This window comes from Bacillus rossius, chromosome 2 (assembly GCF_032445375.1).
Source record: "Bacillus rossius redtenbacheri isolate Brsri chromosome 2, Brsri_v3, whole genome shotgun sequence".
NCBI classification, from domain to species: domain Eukaryota; kingdom Metazoa; phylum Arthropoda; class Insecta; order Phasmatodea; family Bacillidae; genus Bacillus; species Bacillus rossius.
The window spans coordinates 127,888,073-127,902,216 of NC_086331.1; the positions used below are offsets into that span (position 1 = coordinate 127,888,073).

At 44.0% G+C, this 14,144-nt stretch overlaps 1 protein-coding gene across 2 annotated transcripts in view; it reads right to left on the reverse strand.

The window, feature by feature from the left end:
* Window positions 1-10,614, reverse strand: part of LOC134529810 (cytochrome P450 302a1, mitochondrial) — a 32,639-nt gene extending 22,025 nt beyond the window's left edge. The window contains exons 1-4 of one of the 2 annotated variants that reach the window (XM_063364273.1): window positions 10,461-10,548; window positions 3,225-3,590; window positions 1,465-1,702; window positions 501-691 (exon numbers count right to left, since the gene is read on the reverse strand). In XM_063364273.1, the coding sequence (XP_063220343.1) occupies window positions 501-691; window positions 1,465-1,702; window positions 3,225-3,405 (610 nt within the window). In that variant the 5' untranslated portion in view covers window positions 3,406-3,590; window positions 10,461-10,548. Of the gene's footprint in view, window positions 1-500; window positions 692-1,464; window positions 1,703-3,224; window positions 3,591-10,460 lie in introns of both variants that reach the window. The other variant, XM_063364272.1, reaches the window with a different exon arrangement.
* Window positions 10,615-14,144: the final 3,530 nt, after the last annotated feature.

A 14,144-nucleotide genomic window follows, 5' to 3' on the forward strand; every position in this document is an offset into this window, starting at 1 on the left:
TGTTAACCAGAAGGTCTTGCTGAATAAGCTGTTTCATCTCCAGTTTATTATACGGAAACAACTTTATTATAGTCAAATCTACGAAAAATTGACTAAGCTCTTGCCTGCAGCAGACAGTAACCATAAAATGGCAACCTATCGCAAAGCAATGGGCATTGGGTTCCATAACTATCGTCCGTGCTGTTGTATGATTGGATAACTGCATCTACGTGATAAGGGTGAATTTCCACTATGGAAATACTTAACCCAGGATTTAAAAATATTTCTGATAACCTCTATTTGAATTTAATACATTTTCATTTCTTTATAACAATACTGCAAGGATTGTAGTACTTATTAATGTAGTATAAAATGGTCGATTGTTAACTTTTCATATTGTAGCTGGTTCTTGAATCATATATTTTATAGTCACATTAGGTCATGACTAAACTAAAGGTGTATGCACTACACCCACATGAACAAATATACTTCCAAACAAAATATCAAGCGAGGTTACTCACATTCTAGAAAAAGCCGAGACAGTTTAGGCAGTACATCTCCAGCAGTTTTATTACTGCTCTCATTAGATTTCAGTTCCTCCAAAAACTCACTAATAACTGTGTTTGTCGTCGGGAGGTATCCCCTTACACACTGCACTTTGCTTATTTCGCGCTGAAACGCACTGCGCAGGCGCCACCATTCAGGTCCGTTTCTGAAACAACACGATTTTCGGCAAGCACGAACCATGAATATCAAACATTATAAATACTTGACAAATTTTTAAACAGCCTCTAAATGTTAATAACTGAACACTTACATCTTAAAAATTACTTGAAAAGATTAAAATACGAATACTTCACTAAATTAACTCCTTGATTTCTAGTGCGTTCGGTTACCGATTTTATGAAACAAAAGTATTTTAAAATATTCCACTGCAAACCAAAAACATTATATTAATATTTTCGCTGAAATAAGTGGTCACTTATTTCCCTTAACCTTTATTTACTTCTTAAAGTACGTCCTTGCTTGAGCACAATGATATGCCAACATAATTACACTGAAGTTAAACCACAGTTTATTATGTTAAACTACACCAAATTTGTAAACCCACATGAATGAAAATAAGTACACAACGCAAACTTCACCAACTTCCTCTTGTTAACATATAATTAAAATTATTTATGTATTAACACTCCCGGCATCAATAGAGAAGCTCAGCAATTTAAATATGTTGGTTAAATTACTAAAAACTCCCGAATACACTAAAACTCTTTGCTTTCAATATTAAACTGAGCTACATAATCATGGCATATTGTTTTCTTTACTGATGCAATTGTCAGAGTCTAAATTACATTACAAGATCTTACTTTTAGTTTAGTCATCTTTGAACTTGTAACAATGAAAGTTTTTTTCCAAGTGAGGACCAACAGCAAAAACACTCAACAGAATCAAATTTTATGAGTTAATGGACACGGTAATACTCACGTTGGTAATAAGCCACCTGTGTTGAAAACTTCCGGCTTATCCTGCCTACATTTGGCCAGTGCAAGATGACTTCTTCGCTCCGGGTAACGTCCTTCAGCTTTGAACACTCGTCCAATGTCTTCTGGACTAAACACCCACACTATAGGGACACCAGGTACAATTTCTTCCCTCACAATTTGTCCATACTTCTGATATTTACGCAGTCCATTCCAGTGGAGGCGAGTGAATTCGTATTCTCCTAAAAAAAAAACGTCATAAGCAAATATATGATCCTAAGATGCACGATCACACAGAGGCTTAGAGTGACAGGACCTTCAAAATTATAGTGAGCTGATAAAAACTGGCATACTTACTCAGCATTCATTAACTGAATAGTGCCGAGATACGGGTTCGAACTTTGGATCTCACGACGAGACCCTCGTCAGAAAAGAGTTTGTAAACGTGTTCTGTGATGACATTGCTCTTACTTAGATTACAAAACATGTTCAAACTCCATAAATAATTCTGAAGTTAGCATCATTAGCATCATCATATCCACCTCGGTAGGTGTCGGAGAATCTCCAGTGGTCGTCATCGATGCAGATGGATTCAACAAAGTTGACGCTGATGATGAAATTGTAGGCATCGAGGTATCCTCTGCAGGCTTCACTAAATCAAGAAAGTCTCCTGTATTGTTGTGACTGTAGGTGATGTAATTTTAGGCATCGAATCTTCTCTGCTAGACAAATTATATTTACAGAAGTGTCCAGTATTGCCGCGACTTAAGGCGATGCTGATGCAACCAACACCGAAATATGCATGGTTGTCGGCGTCGCTGGCATCGGGATCTCCGCTGACAAATGGCACACCTTCCATGAAGAACAATATTAGCAATGCTGATTCACTGACACAAATTAAATTCCAGTTTAGGTAGCGAAGAGTGTTGATTCAAAATTCACCAAAGCAACTAGAGAGGAGTATGATGGGTAATGTGCCTTCAAAATTATTGGCTGATTAAAAACCCATTAACTGCAATCAGTCACACCCCTCTTCCCGTGCCACCCATAAATTAGTATAAATTAAATCAATCAAGGTCAATTACTGATCCCCTCAATCCCAATTAGTATAGTCTGCCCACTTGGTCTAGTGGCCAGCAAGTCTGGCTGGTGGGCCAAGGGGCCCGGGTTTCTTTTCCCAGCCGGAGGGATTTGTCAAACATTAGCCCTAGGTTCAAGACCGGGTGTTTGTGATGTTCATTTCACATTCATCCTGCGGAAGTCGATGGCGAACCACCGCAGAACCATCCTCCCTTAGCAAGCATAGGCACGCCACGGCTGCCTTCACTGTGGTGTTGCCTGTACTCGGGACACTCAGTAATGGGCAAAACGACTCGTCATCAGCAACATCAACATGCATACTGCGTACATAACAAATATAAACTACCTCAGCAGTCAGTTTCTATGTTTACAACACCTCATACACTCAGAATATAGGCGTAATTAATGTCAAATTTGACATCTTTAGGCCTAAATGTATAAAAATTGTAGTAATTTAACAGGATTTTAGCTAGTATCATTGGCTGTACATGGTGATAAGAGATAACTTTTACTTTTTTCGGAGAAAATTAAACTTTTTTTCTGTCAACATATGTGCTATGGTGGGAATGTATACAAATGTATCTATATATATATATATATATATATATATATATATATATATATATTCCCCCTTTAAGTGTATAAATAAATGTAGCAGGTGCCGATCCAATATTTTTAACTTACCAATCATGGGCGCATATTTCCACAAAGTTCCCACCAGCGGCAGACTTCGAGGTCCAGGGATGTCGCAGAAGTTTTTAGGTTTCACTGATGTGCTCTCCAATCTAATGCATGTATTGAAACGAATACACGTGATTCTGAAATTTGAAAATTTGTCCATTCGCATGATGTACATGCTCAACATGGAATATTTTTAAAGTCAAGCACCCAACTGCTGTTAAATCAAGTCTCTCGACCAGCCCTTGATATGCTTCTCTTTGCCATTAGGCTGGTTTACGTATATGTATGTTGAATTAGAATTAAAATATTAAATGCCCACACTTGTTCTGATGTTTACTCCAGTTGGATGTATGGCCAACACCAATGAACCTGAAAAAAAAGTGGCTTCTGTTATTAACAATTTGAACTAATAAGTATTCAAATACTTTTACCTGTAACAACATAGGGCCCTACCTACCGTATTCTATTTACGTATATTGCACAATAATATTTAATCTGTTTTAACAGTATTTAAATTATAAAACTATTAATATGAAGGTTCTTGTATAGATACGGGACATTTTAGTGTATCTATTAGTACAGGAAGATTTTTACCTTTTAAGTTGTAAGAATTATTATAATTATAGTTTCCAACATTTAAACTGGTAAATATTTCAACTACCAAAGAATACGAAGGATTTTTGAATTGTATACAACTTAGCTCTCGGTATAAGGCATTTATTTGTTTGGTATTGGTAATTCCGTGAAACTTGAATGGAAATCTATGAACGGAAATGTGTCACAAAGATGGCGGACCAAATGTAGCAAAATAAAACCTTGTATAGTCAATTTCGTAAACATTAAGGGCCGTACCAAACGTTTTGTTATAATTTATATTCATAAAAGAAATATTGATAACATGAAAAATACACAATACCATTTTGACGTTCTTAGTTAACATTGAAATGTAGATATTGGTTAATGTTAGTCATAAGTATTATGATAAGACATACAATTTTGGCTTGAATACATTTGACGGCATGTTGAATAAAATACTTTCGTGGTTATATTTTCACTTTTATCTTAAAAGTTGGATCGGTTGAATAAAGTTAAGGTATTCGTTTAAGCAAAAACATGAACATACATGTACTTAGTGATATAATATATGTTCAAAATATGTTTGGTTAAAAATGTTTTCAAGTATCTATTTGACTGCAAAATTTAGTTTCAAAAATACTTAAAAGATGATGGTGCATTCCTAATGCTTTAGATAACCAACAAAAAGGTTAAATAACATTGGCCAGGTATTCTCGAAAACCATAATCCTGGCTACTAAATTAAATGTTTTTTTTTTGTAATGATTACAACTTATGACTATCTAATTTTACAAAATGATTTCCAGGATAGTTTCATAGACGCTTATGGGCGCGCTCCAGGTATAGTCCCGGCCACCACGCCGATGTGCGCGCACCAGGTATAGCCCCGGCTACCACGCTGATGTGCGCGCATCCGGTATAGACCCGGCCACAACGCTGATGTGCGCGCACCAGGTATAGCCCCGGCCACCACGCCGATGTGCGCGCACCAGGTATAGCCCCGGCCACCACGCTGATGTGCGCGCACCAGGTATAGCCCCGGCCACCACGCCGATGTGCGCGCACCAGGTATAGCCCCGGCCACCACGAAGATGTGCGCGCACCAGGTATAGCCCCGGCCACCACGAAGATGTGCGCGCACCAGGTATAGTCCCGGCCACCACGCTGATGGGCGCGCACCAGGTATAGCTCTGGCCACCACGCTGATGGGCGCGCACCAGGTATAGCCCCGGCCACCACGCTGATGTGCGCGCACCAGGTATAGCCCCGGCCACCACGCTGATGTGCGCGCACCAGGTATAGCCCCGGCCACCACGCCGATGTGCGCGCACCAGGTATAGCCCCGGCCACCACGCTGATGTGCGCGCACCAGGTATAGCCCCGGCCACCACGCTGATGGGCGCGCACCAGGTATAGCCTCGGCCACCACGCTGATGGGCGCGCACCAGGTATAGCCCCGACCACCACGCCGATGTGCGCGCACCAGGTATAGTCCCGGCCACCACGCTGATGTGCGCGCACCAGGTATAGCCCCGGCCACCACGCCGATGTGCGCGCACCAGGTATAGCCTCGGCCACCACGCTGATGGGCGCGCACCAGGTATAGCCTCGGCCACCACGCTGATGGGCGCGCACCAGGTATAGCCCCGGCTACCACGCTGATGTGCGCGCACCAGGTATAGCCCCGGCCACCACGCTGATGTGCGCGCACCAGGTATAGCCCCGGCCACCACGCCGATGTGCGCGCACCAGGTATAGTCCCGGCCACCACGCTGATGTGCGCGCACCAGGTATAGCCCCGGCCACCACGCCGATGTGCGCGCACCAGGTATAGCCTCGGCCACCACGCTGATGGGCGCGCACCAGGTATAGCCTCGGCCACCACGCTGATGGGCGCGCACCAGGTATAGCCCCGACCACCACGCTGATGGGCGCGCACCAGGTATAGCCCCGACCACCACGCCGATGTGCGCGCACCAGGTATAGCCTCGGCCACCACGCTGATGGGCGCGCACCAGGTATAGCCCCGGCGACCACGCTGATGGGCGCGCACCAGGTATAGCCCTGGCCACCACGCTGATGGGCGCGCACCAGGTATAGCCCTGGCCACCACGCCGATGGGCGCGCACCAGGTATAGCCCCGGCCACCACGCCGATGTGCGCGCACCAGGTATAGTCCCGGCCACCACGCTGATGTGCGCGCACCAGGTATAGCCCCGGCCACCACGCCGATGTGCGCGCACCAGGTATAGTCCCGGCCACCACGCTGATGTGCGCGCACCAGGTATAGCCCCGGCCACCACGCTGATGGGCGCGCACCAGGTATAGCCCTGGCCACCACGCTGATGGGCGCGCACCAGGTATAGCCCCGACCACCACGCCGATGTGCGCGCACCAGGTATAGTCCCGGCCACCACGCCGATGGGCGCGCACCAGGTATAGCCCCGGCCACCACGCCGATGTGCGCGCACCAGGTATAGTCCCGGCCACCACGCCGATGTGCGCGCACCAGGTATAGCCCCGGCCACCATGCCGATGTGCGCGCACCAGGTATAGCCTCGGCCACCACGCTGATGGGCGCGCACCAGGTATAGCCCCGACCACCACGCCGATGTGCGCGCACCAGGTATAGTCCCGGCCACCACGCCGATGGGCGCGCACCAGGTATAGCCCCGGCCACCACGCCGATGTGCGCGCACCAGGTATAGTCCCGGCCACCACGCTGATGTGCGCGCACCAGGTATAGCCCCGGCCACCACGCCGATGTGCGCGCACCAGGTATAGCCCCGGCCACCACGCTGATGGGCGCGCACCAGGTATAGCCCCGGCGACCACGCTGATGGGCGCGCACCAGGTATAGCCCCGGCCACCACGCTGATGGGCGCGCACCAGGTATAGCCCCGGCGACCACGCCGATGGGCGCGCACCAGGTATAGCCCCGGCCACCACGCCGATGTGCGCGCACCAGGTATAGTCCCGGCCACCACGCTGATGTGCGCGCACCAGGTATAGCCCCGGCCACCACGCCGATGTGCGCGCACCAGGTATAGCCTCGGCCACCACGCTGATGGGCGCGCACCAGGTATAGCCCCGGCGACCACGCTGATGGGCGCGCACCAGGTATAGCCCCGGCCACCACGCTGATGGGCGCGCACCAGGTATAGCCCCGGCGACCACGCTGATGGGCGCGCACCAGGTATAGCCCCGGCCACCACGCCGATGTGCGCGCACCAGGTATAGCCCCGGCGACCACGCTGATGGGCGCGCACCAGGTATAGCCCCGGCCACCACGCTGATGTGCGCGCACCAGGTATAGCCCCGGCCACCACGCCGATGTGCGCGCACCAGGTATAGCCTCGGCCACCACGCCGATGGGCGCGCACCAGGTATAGCCCCGGCCACCACGCCGATGTGCGCGCACCAGGTATAGTCCCGGCCACCACGCTGATGTGCGCGCACCAGGTATAGCCCCGGCCACCACGCCGATGTGCGCGCACCAGGTATAGCCTCGGCCACCACGCTGATGGGCGCGCACCAGGTATAGCCCCGGCGACCACGCTGATGGGCGCGCACCAGGTATAGCCCCGGCCACCACGCTGATGGGCGCGCACCAGGTATAGCCCCGGCCACCACGCCGATGTGCTCGCACCAGGTATTGCCCCGGCGACCACGCTGATGGGCGCGCACCAGGTATAGCCCCGGCCACCACGCTGATGTGCGCGCACCAGGTATAGCCCCGGCCACCACGCCGATGGGCGCGCACCAGGTATAGCCTCGGCCACCACGCTGATGGGCGCGCACCAGGTATAGCCCCGGCCACCACGCTGATGGGCGCGCACCAGGTATAGCCCCGGCGACCACGCCGATGTGCGCGCACCAGGTATAGCCCCGGCGACCACGCTGATGGGCGCGCACCAGGTATAGCCCCGGCCACCACGCCGATGTGCGCGCACCAGGTATAGCCTCGGCCACCACGCTGATGGGCGCGCACCAGGTATAGCCCCGGCCACCACGCTGATGGGCGCGCACCAGGTATAGCCCCGGCCACCACGCCGATGTGCGCGCACCAGGTATAGCCCCGGCCACCACGCCGATGTGCGCGCACCAGGAAAAAAATTTATAGTTTTTGTTTTTCTAATATGAATACATTACGCTCGACATTATTTTAAGGAATTATAGGCTACGTTAAATTTTGTTAAGGAGTTTCGTATTAAAGTTTAATGCAACGTGAGCACAAATTTAGTTTTCTCGGTACCGAGATTAGGTGTTTACAAATCACTGAGTCTCGCTCAATTTTCTTTGTGAACTGTAGTTTTTTAAACACTCAAAATTCAAAAATTTCAACTGCTAGGTAATTTTTTTTTTGAATTTTGGATAAAATGTAGAATATAATTGCAACGTCTAGAACAAACCCCGTATCCCCCCCCCCCCCTTTTTTTTTTTACAAATTCTCGCGTCAATGCTTCGAACCATAATACCTTTTGAGTGTGCTAATGGTAAACAGATCTATTGTTTGTCCAGCTACAACAAGCCTTTCGAAAATCTCTGACATATTTGACCTTAAAACTATGCTTGAATCACTTTAGCTTGCTAGGCACGGCGTGAAAGACGCGGTGCGACACCAAAATATTGTGTTATTGTGAACATGCTATTTTTACACGCGCAACAAGCAATAATTGCATATCTTGCAATTATATACGCACCAAACATCAACTCCATCAATGTTTGTCAATTTTTAATCCCATGTTTGTGTAATTAAAATTTACGATCTATTTGGAAAAAAATCACTGTGTGTGAACACATTTTAAAGATTTCACATATAAATTCAATTAGAGGATCCTTAAAAAATACACGAATAAGACTATTTTTACCAATGCACAAGTCTAAACATCTTTCGAAAGCAAAAATTTGTTTACGCTCATTTAAGAAACGTCATGCCCGCGACACGATAGATATAGAAAATCTTTGTAATGAGAACGTATGCCACGCCCGCGAATTTTTTTCGCGCTGATATGTTACAAAATGAGTCGAGCGTTGATTGGTTAGCGTCCGACGCGCAATTGTGATCACAGCTTATCACTTACGCTGCTAAATGATAGGCCTACACAGGGGCGTAGCCAGGAGGGGGGGGGGTTAGGGGTTCAACCTCCCCCCCCCCCCCTAAGCACCAAATCATTAATTAATTTCTTATTCATCACTTAAACAAATTTCATATTAAAATTAATAAAAATTTTACCACTACAATATTTAAATTAAAGTACCGAAAACTGCTAAAATAGCACTATTTTACACCTTAAAATCCAAATTTTCCCGGGGGAGTATCCCCCGAACCCCCCGCTTTAATACGGGGGGGGGGGGGGGTGGCATGCTTCTTAACACCCCCCATACACAAATCCTGGCTACGCCACTGGGCCTACAGTGGTGGATATAGAAAAAACTCGTTGGGGTGGGTGGGGGGGGGGGGGGGCGAGGGAAGACCGCTAAAACATCTTGAGCTATGGATGTAATAACAAATCATCAAGTTATTTCGAGCAAAATATTTAGTTTTTATCTATAATAATGAAGTCGTTCTGGGTACGTGTATGAAGGCGTTCGAATGTGCATTGTACAACATGGACGGTGGGGTTGCGCCCATCCCATGCCATGAACCGCGTCAATCATGTTGGTGATTGGGTGAGTTTGGGAGGACATACGGTTCTTACATACGTACTGTCGCGCTCTAACACTTCTTAACTGATTACGTTTCTATTTTGAGGTAAATACTTAAAAGTTTCGTTTACTACTTTATTCAGTCAGTTTTAAATATTTTACGGCATAAAACTATTGGAAATTGTTACTAGCATCCAATCACGAGGGACATGGTTCTATTTTAACAGGGCAAAACTTTTTTTATTTATTTATTTATTTATTTATGAGTAGAAGGTAGCCACATGGCTTGGGGCCCACAACATATTCTTACTTTGCTGTATTCATTAGCTCTGTGCATTGCCGTGTGAAGTAAAACTGTATAGGTACCTGCCTTTAAGATACTAACATTTAACATTTAGCATCATTTGAGCAATATCGATATTTTAAATTTGTTCGCTCAGTACGAAATTTATGCGATTTTCGAACTTTGATAAACACTTGCCTAAACACGGCTATTGTATGGACTAAACACAAATTATTGGTACCAATATTTTTTCCTGTAAAAACTCATGTTTCAAGAAAAATTTTCCAAAAATTTGTAGGTCTTATTTAACGCAGGGCCTATAAAAAGTCGATATATTGTACCCAGACTCATTACATAAAACTATTATAAAATAAAGGACTGGTTGGAAGTGAATTGAGATAATTTAGGTAAGTTACAAACATGTAAAGTATATAGTGATAAAAATATAAAAAAACAGAACAATAATTTCATTATAGTTTATGCGTGTATACATTTTCCAAAATAAGGCTAATTTTGTTTGACGACGGCTAACCTTTGAACGTTTTAACCAAGGTGAAATGCGTATTAATTAACTTGAGGTAGGTAGGCATATTATAAAATCTAAACAAATACTTAATACTATTCTCACAGTCGTGATATTACTTATAGAGCCTCTCCAGTAACCACGTATAATAAACATTAACATTAGGTTCACTTAATGCGGTAGTAACTGACAACTTTACGTATACTCACAATTATACCTGGACTAGCACCGGCAAATCATTGCAGCGCGAGTACGCACGTGTTATGAAAACACGCGAACTCCCAACACAACAGTTACTTCCAACGCAACAGCACGAACTCGGAACTCCGGACCACAGGTGTGCCAACCTCTACTGTAAAATATCACCAGGCAGGCATTCGGGCACGACACAAAGGAGCAGTAAAAGAGAGGTTTTTTTTTTTTCTTCTCCGGGTACGCTGTCTCCTCTGATCAACAAAAGGTTTGCAGAACTCCAATAAAAAAGTTTTGTTTGAATGGCCAAAGTAAGTGAGTGGCCCCAAAATCTATTCAACAAATTTTTCGCGTCCGCTTACTGAGTTGGTGTTTTTGTTTTTACTCTGCTGTGCATATTTTAAAAGGAAAAATTATTTTAAAAAAGTTTATACAGCGCGCATTTCTGCTACGGGTATGAATGTTGTGCAAAACTTTTTGAGGCGCATTGCACCATTCGGCAGTGGCTCTTGCTGTCAGGAATGCGAAACGGAATAGGTAGCTACTTGAACACCCACCACAAACAAAGCGGACAGTCACGTTATGAATCTCAAAATCATCTGAGCAGCTTCAAGAATACGTTGCTTAAGCTCCTCTCGTATCTAAAATTCTACAGTCGCTATGGAACACTGTTTACTGAAGTGAAAACTTAGTTAGCCGCGTTGAGCGATTTTTTATAGGGGCAAAATAATGGGTTCGAATCACCGACATGCGTGTTGCGCCAGATTGGTGACGCGCAGCGGCCTGTGTACATGTATACATGTATACGCAAGGGCGTAACAACAGGGGGGGGGGGGGGGCAAGGGTATTTTGCCCCCCTCTGAAACCTTGAAGTGGGGGCAAACGGGGGCAAAGAAAGTGCTGTGTAATAAATTTTTAGATAGTAAAACTGCTTAAATAGCACCATTTTCCACCTTGAAATACAAATTATCCCGGGGGAGGACCCCCGGACCCCCCGCTTCAATAGGGGGGATCGATGATTCTTTATAAAAAGGTATATTGCCCCCCCCCCCCCCTTTTGGAAATTAAGTTGTTACGCCCCTGTGTATACGCATTTATACACTAATACATTGTATATAGGCCTACTCGACTGTATCATGTGCGTGTCGGACGTTTTTTGGATGGTTAAAATCTTGTGAGTTCGCGTCACCGACATGCTGTAGTAGCAGTAAGTGAAGTTAAATTGACCACGTGAAAAGTTTAATTTGTGTATACTGTGCATTGCCCAGTGAACACATGACCTAGGTCTGACATCACTGGTAAGTCATAGCTAGGTAATGATTTGTTAAGTAATTATGACATACCACTGACATCTGTTGTGACTAAAAAATTATGTAAGGATAAATTAGACCATGCTGCCATTATGCTGACATTGATAGAAATCGAGGTATAGATAGCTGAGAAAATCGGTATGAAAACTTCTGAAACCCTCACCAGATAAAATAGAAATCAAGAATTTCAATTTTCTTAATTTAAACGTAATTTTTTTACAATATTCTTCCGAAAAATAAAACAAGAAAATAAAAAAAAGTATAGATTTTATATATATTTTATAGCCGATAAGATAGAGTCCAGCTTTTATAAAATTGCCAACTGCGTACATAATTATTTTACACGTGATCGTCACCTTTTATTCTTTCTCCCTTAAATATTCGACAGAATGCATTGTAATTTTGTTAGAGCCGTGGTTTACGACTAGTTTATATAAACTTACTAAAAATACGTGGATGTTAATCGGTTGCGTAGCTTTGCGGATAGCCCGCAAGACTGCAGAGTGTTAGGTACTAGGCTCGGATCCCGACTGTTGAGATTTTTGGTCTATTATTTTTTGTATTTGAGTAAGATTGATTTGTTTCATTATATATTTATAATTTAATATTAATTATGATTTCATAAATAATCATAATAATAACGACACTCGAGTTCTTTTATTTAGTTATTTATTATTATTTTATTTTTTAAAAATAAATAAATAAAGGATCCGAGTGAAATTCGAACCTGAATCGCTAAGCATTTGAAAATACTATTACTATAGTAGTATACGAATGAGGTCCCTGGGACACGGGTTCTGGATGTGGTTCCGGGTGCCGACCGAGCTATGACGTCACGTCCATCTCTGACGTCACGGCGACCATCTCTGATGACCTTGACCTTTAACTTTGACCTTGACCTTTGACTCTCAACATTTGTCAAAATTTACCAATATTTGCCCAGATTTGCCAAAAATTCCTCAAAATTCGCCCAACATTTCCATTTTTTTTTTTTAAATTCCGCCAAAAATTCTCAAAAAATTCCACAATTCAAAAATTAGGATTTCGAAAACCTCATAAGTCATTTTGCATTAGAAAGAACACAATGTCCTAAAAACGGCTTAAGAATCCATGTCTAAAGCCTCCGATAAGCCATTTCTAGGAATAAGGATACCATGACCGCCATTTTGAATTATGACGTCACCGTTGCAATTTCTGTTACTGCCGCCATCTTGAATATCCGTAATTTTTATGTTAAAAAATCGGGAAAATTTTTAAAAATTATAAAAAAATTAAATTATCGAACCCGACGAGGTAAAAAATAAAAAATGACGACCGATCCTTCCTCCACGGAATCCGCTGTCAGACTGACCTCCCACCCCTTATTTCAAGGTATATGTCGACAGCTAGTATGACAGCATGTCCGCCATCTTGGAAATCTTTATTTATTATCCGATTTGAAGAAAAAAGTTTTTAAATTTATAAAATAAATAAATATTTTTTAATAAAAAATCTTTTAAAAAACCATTGCATGTTTCGTTACGACCGCCATCTTGAAAATCCGTAATTTTAATGCTTGAATTTCCGAAAAAATTAAAAAAAAAAAATTTAATTGCCTACTTCAAATGTTTAGTTACATAATCGATTTCGGTCCTCGGTTCGATTCCCGACGAGAGTAAACCAGTAATTTATTAATATATATAAAAAAATTCTCAATAAAAAGTAATAAAAACATCTTACGACACACCCGACATTTTTAATTATGTCACCACTTGTATCAATTAACGTTAAAGGCGCCATCTTGAAAATTTTTATTTATTATCCTATTTTAATGAAAAAAGTTCAAAATTCACCAAAAAATAACTTATTAATTTACTGATTGATTAGGCTGATTCCCGTCCTTGGTTCGAAACCGGTAAAGCAAAAAATAAAAACAAATGACTGATCCTACCTCCACGGAAGTTGCCTAGACTGACCTCTCACCACCAATAACAAGGAATATATCGTCAGCTGGTATGACGTCATGTCCGCCATCTTACCTTCATCTGCTGGTGACCACCATCTTGTTTTCGTCTGCTAGAGTGTGCTGATGCCATGTTAGTATGATTTTCTGTTACCATACCTTTGACCTCGACAGTTGGCATAGAACTTTGACCTTGACCTTTAACTTTGACCTTGACCTTGAAATTTGACCTTGACCTTGAAATTTGACCTTGACCTTGAAATTTGACCTTGAACTTAAACTTTGACCTTGACATTGACGACCATCATGGGTCCGACATTTTGTGTTCAGTACATGCTAGCTACCACCTGCTAGAGGGCATTGCCACCATCTGGTTTTCGCCTGCTGGAGGACACCATCTTGTGTGTACTCGTCTTATAGAGTGTATTACCATCATACTTGTTTAAGTT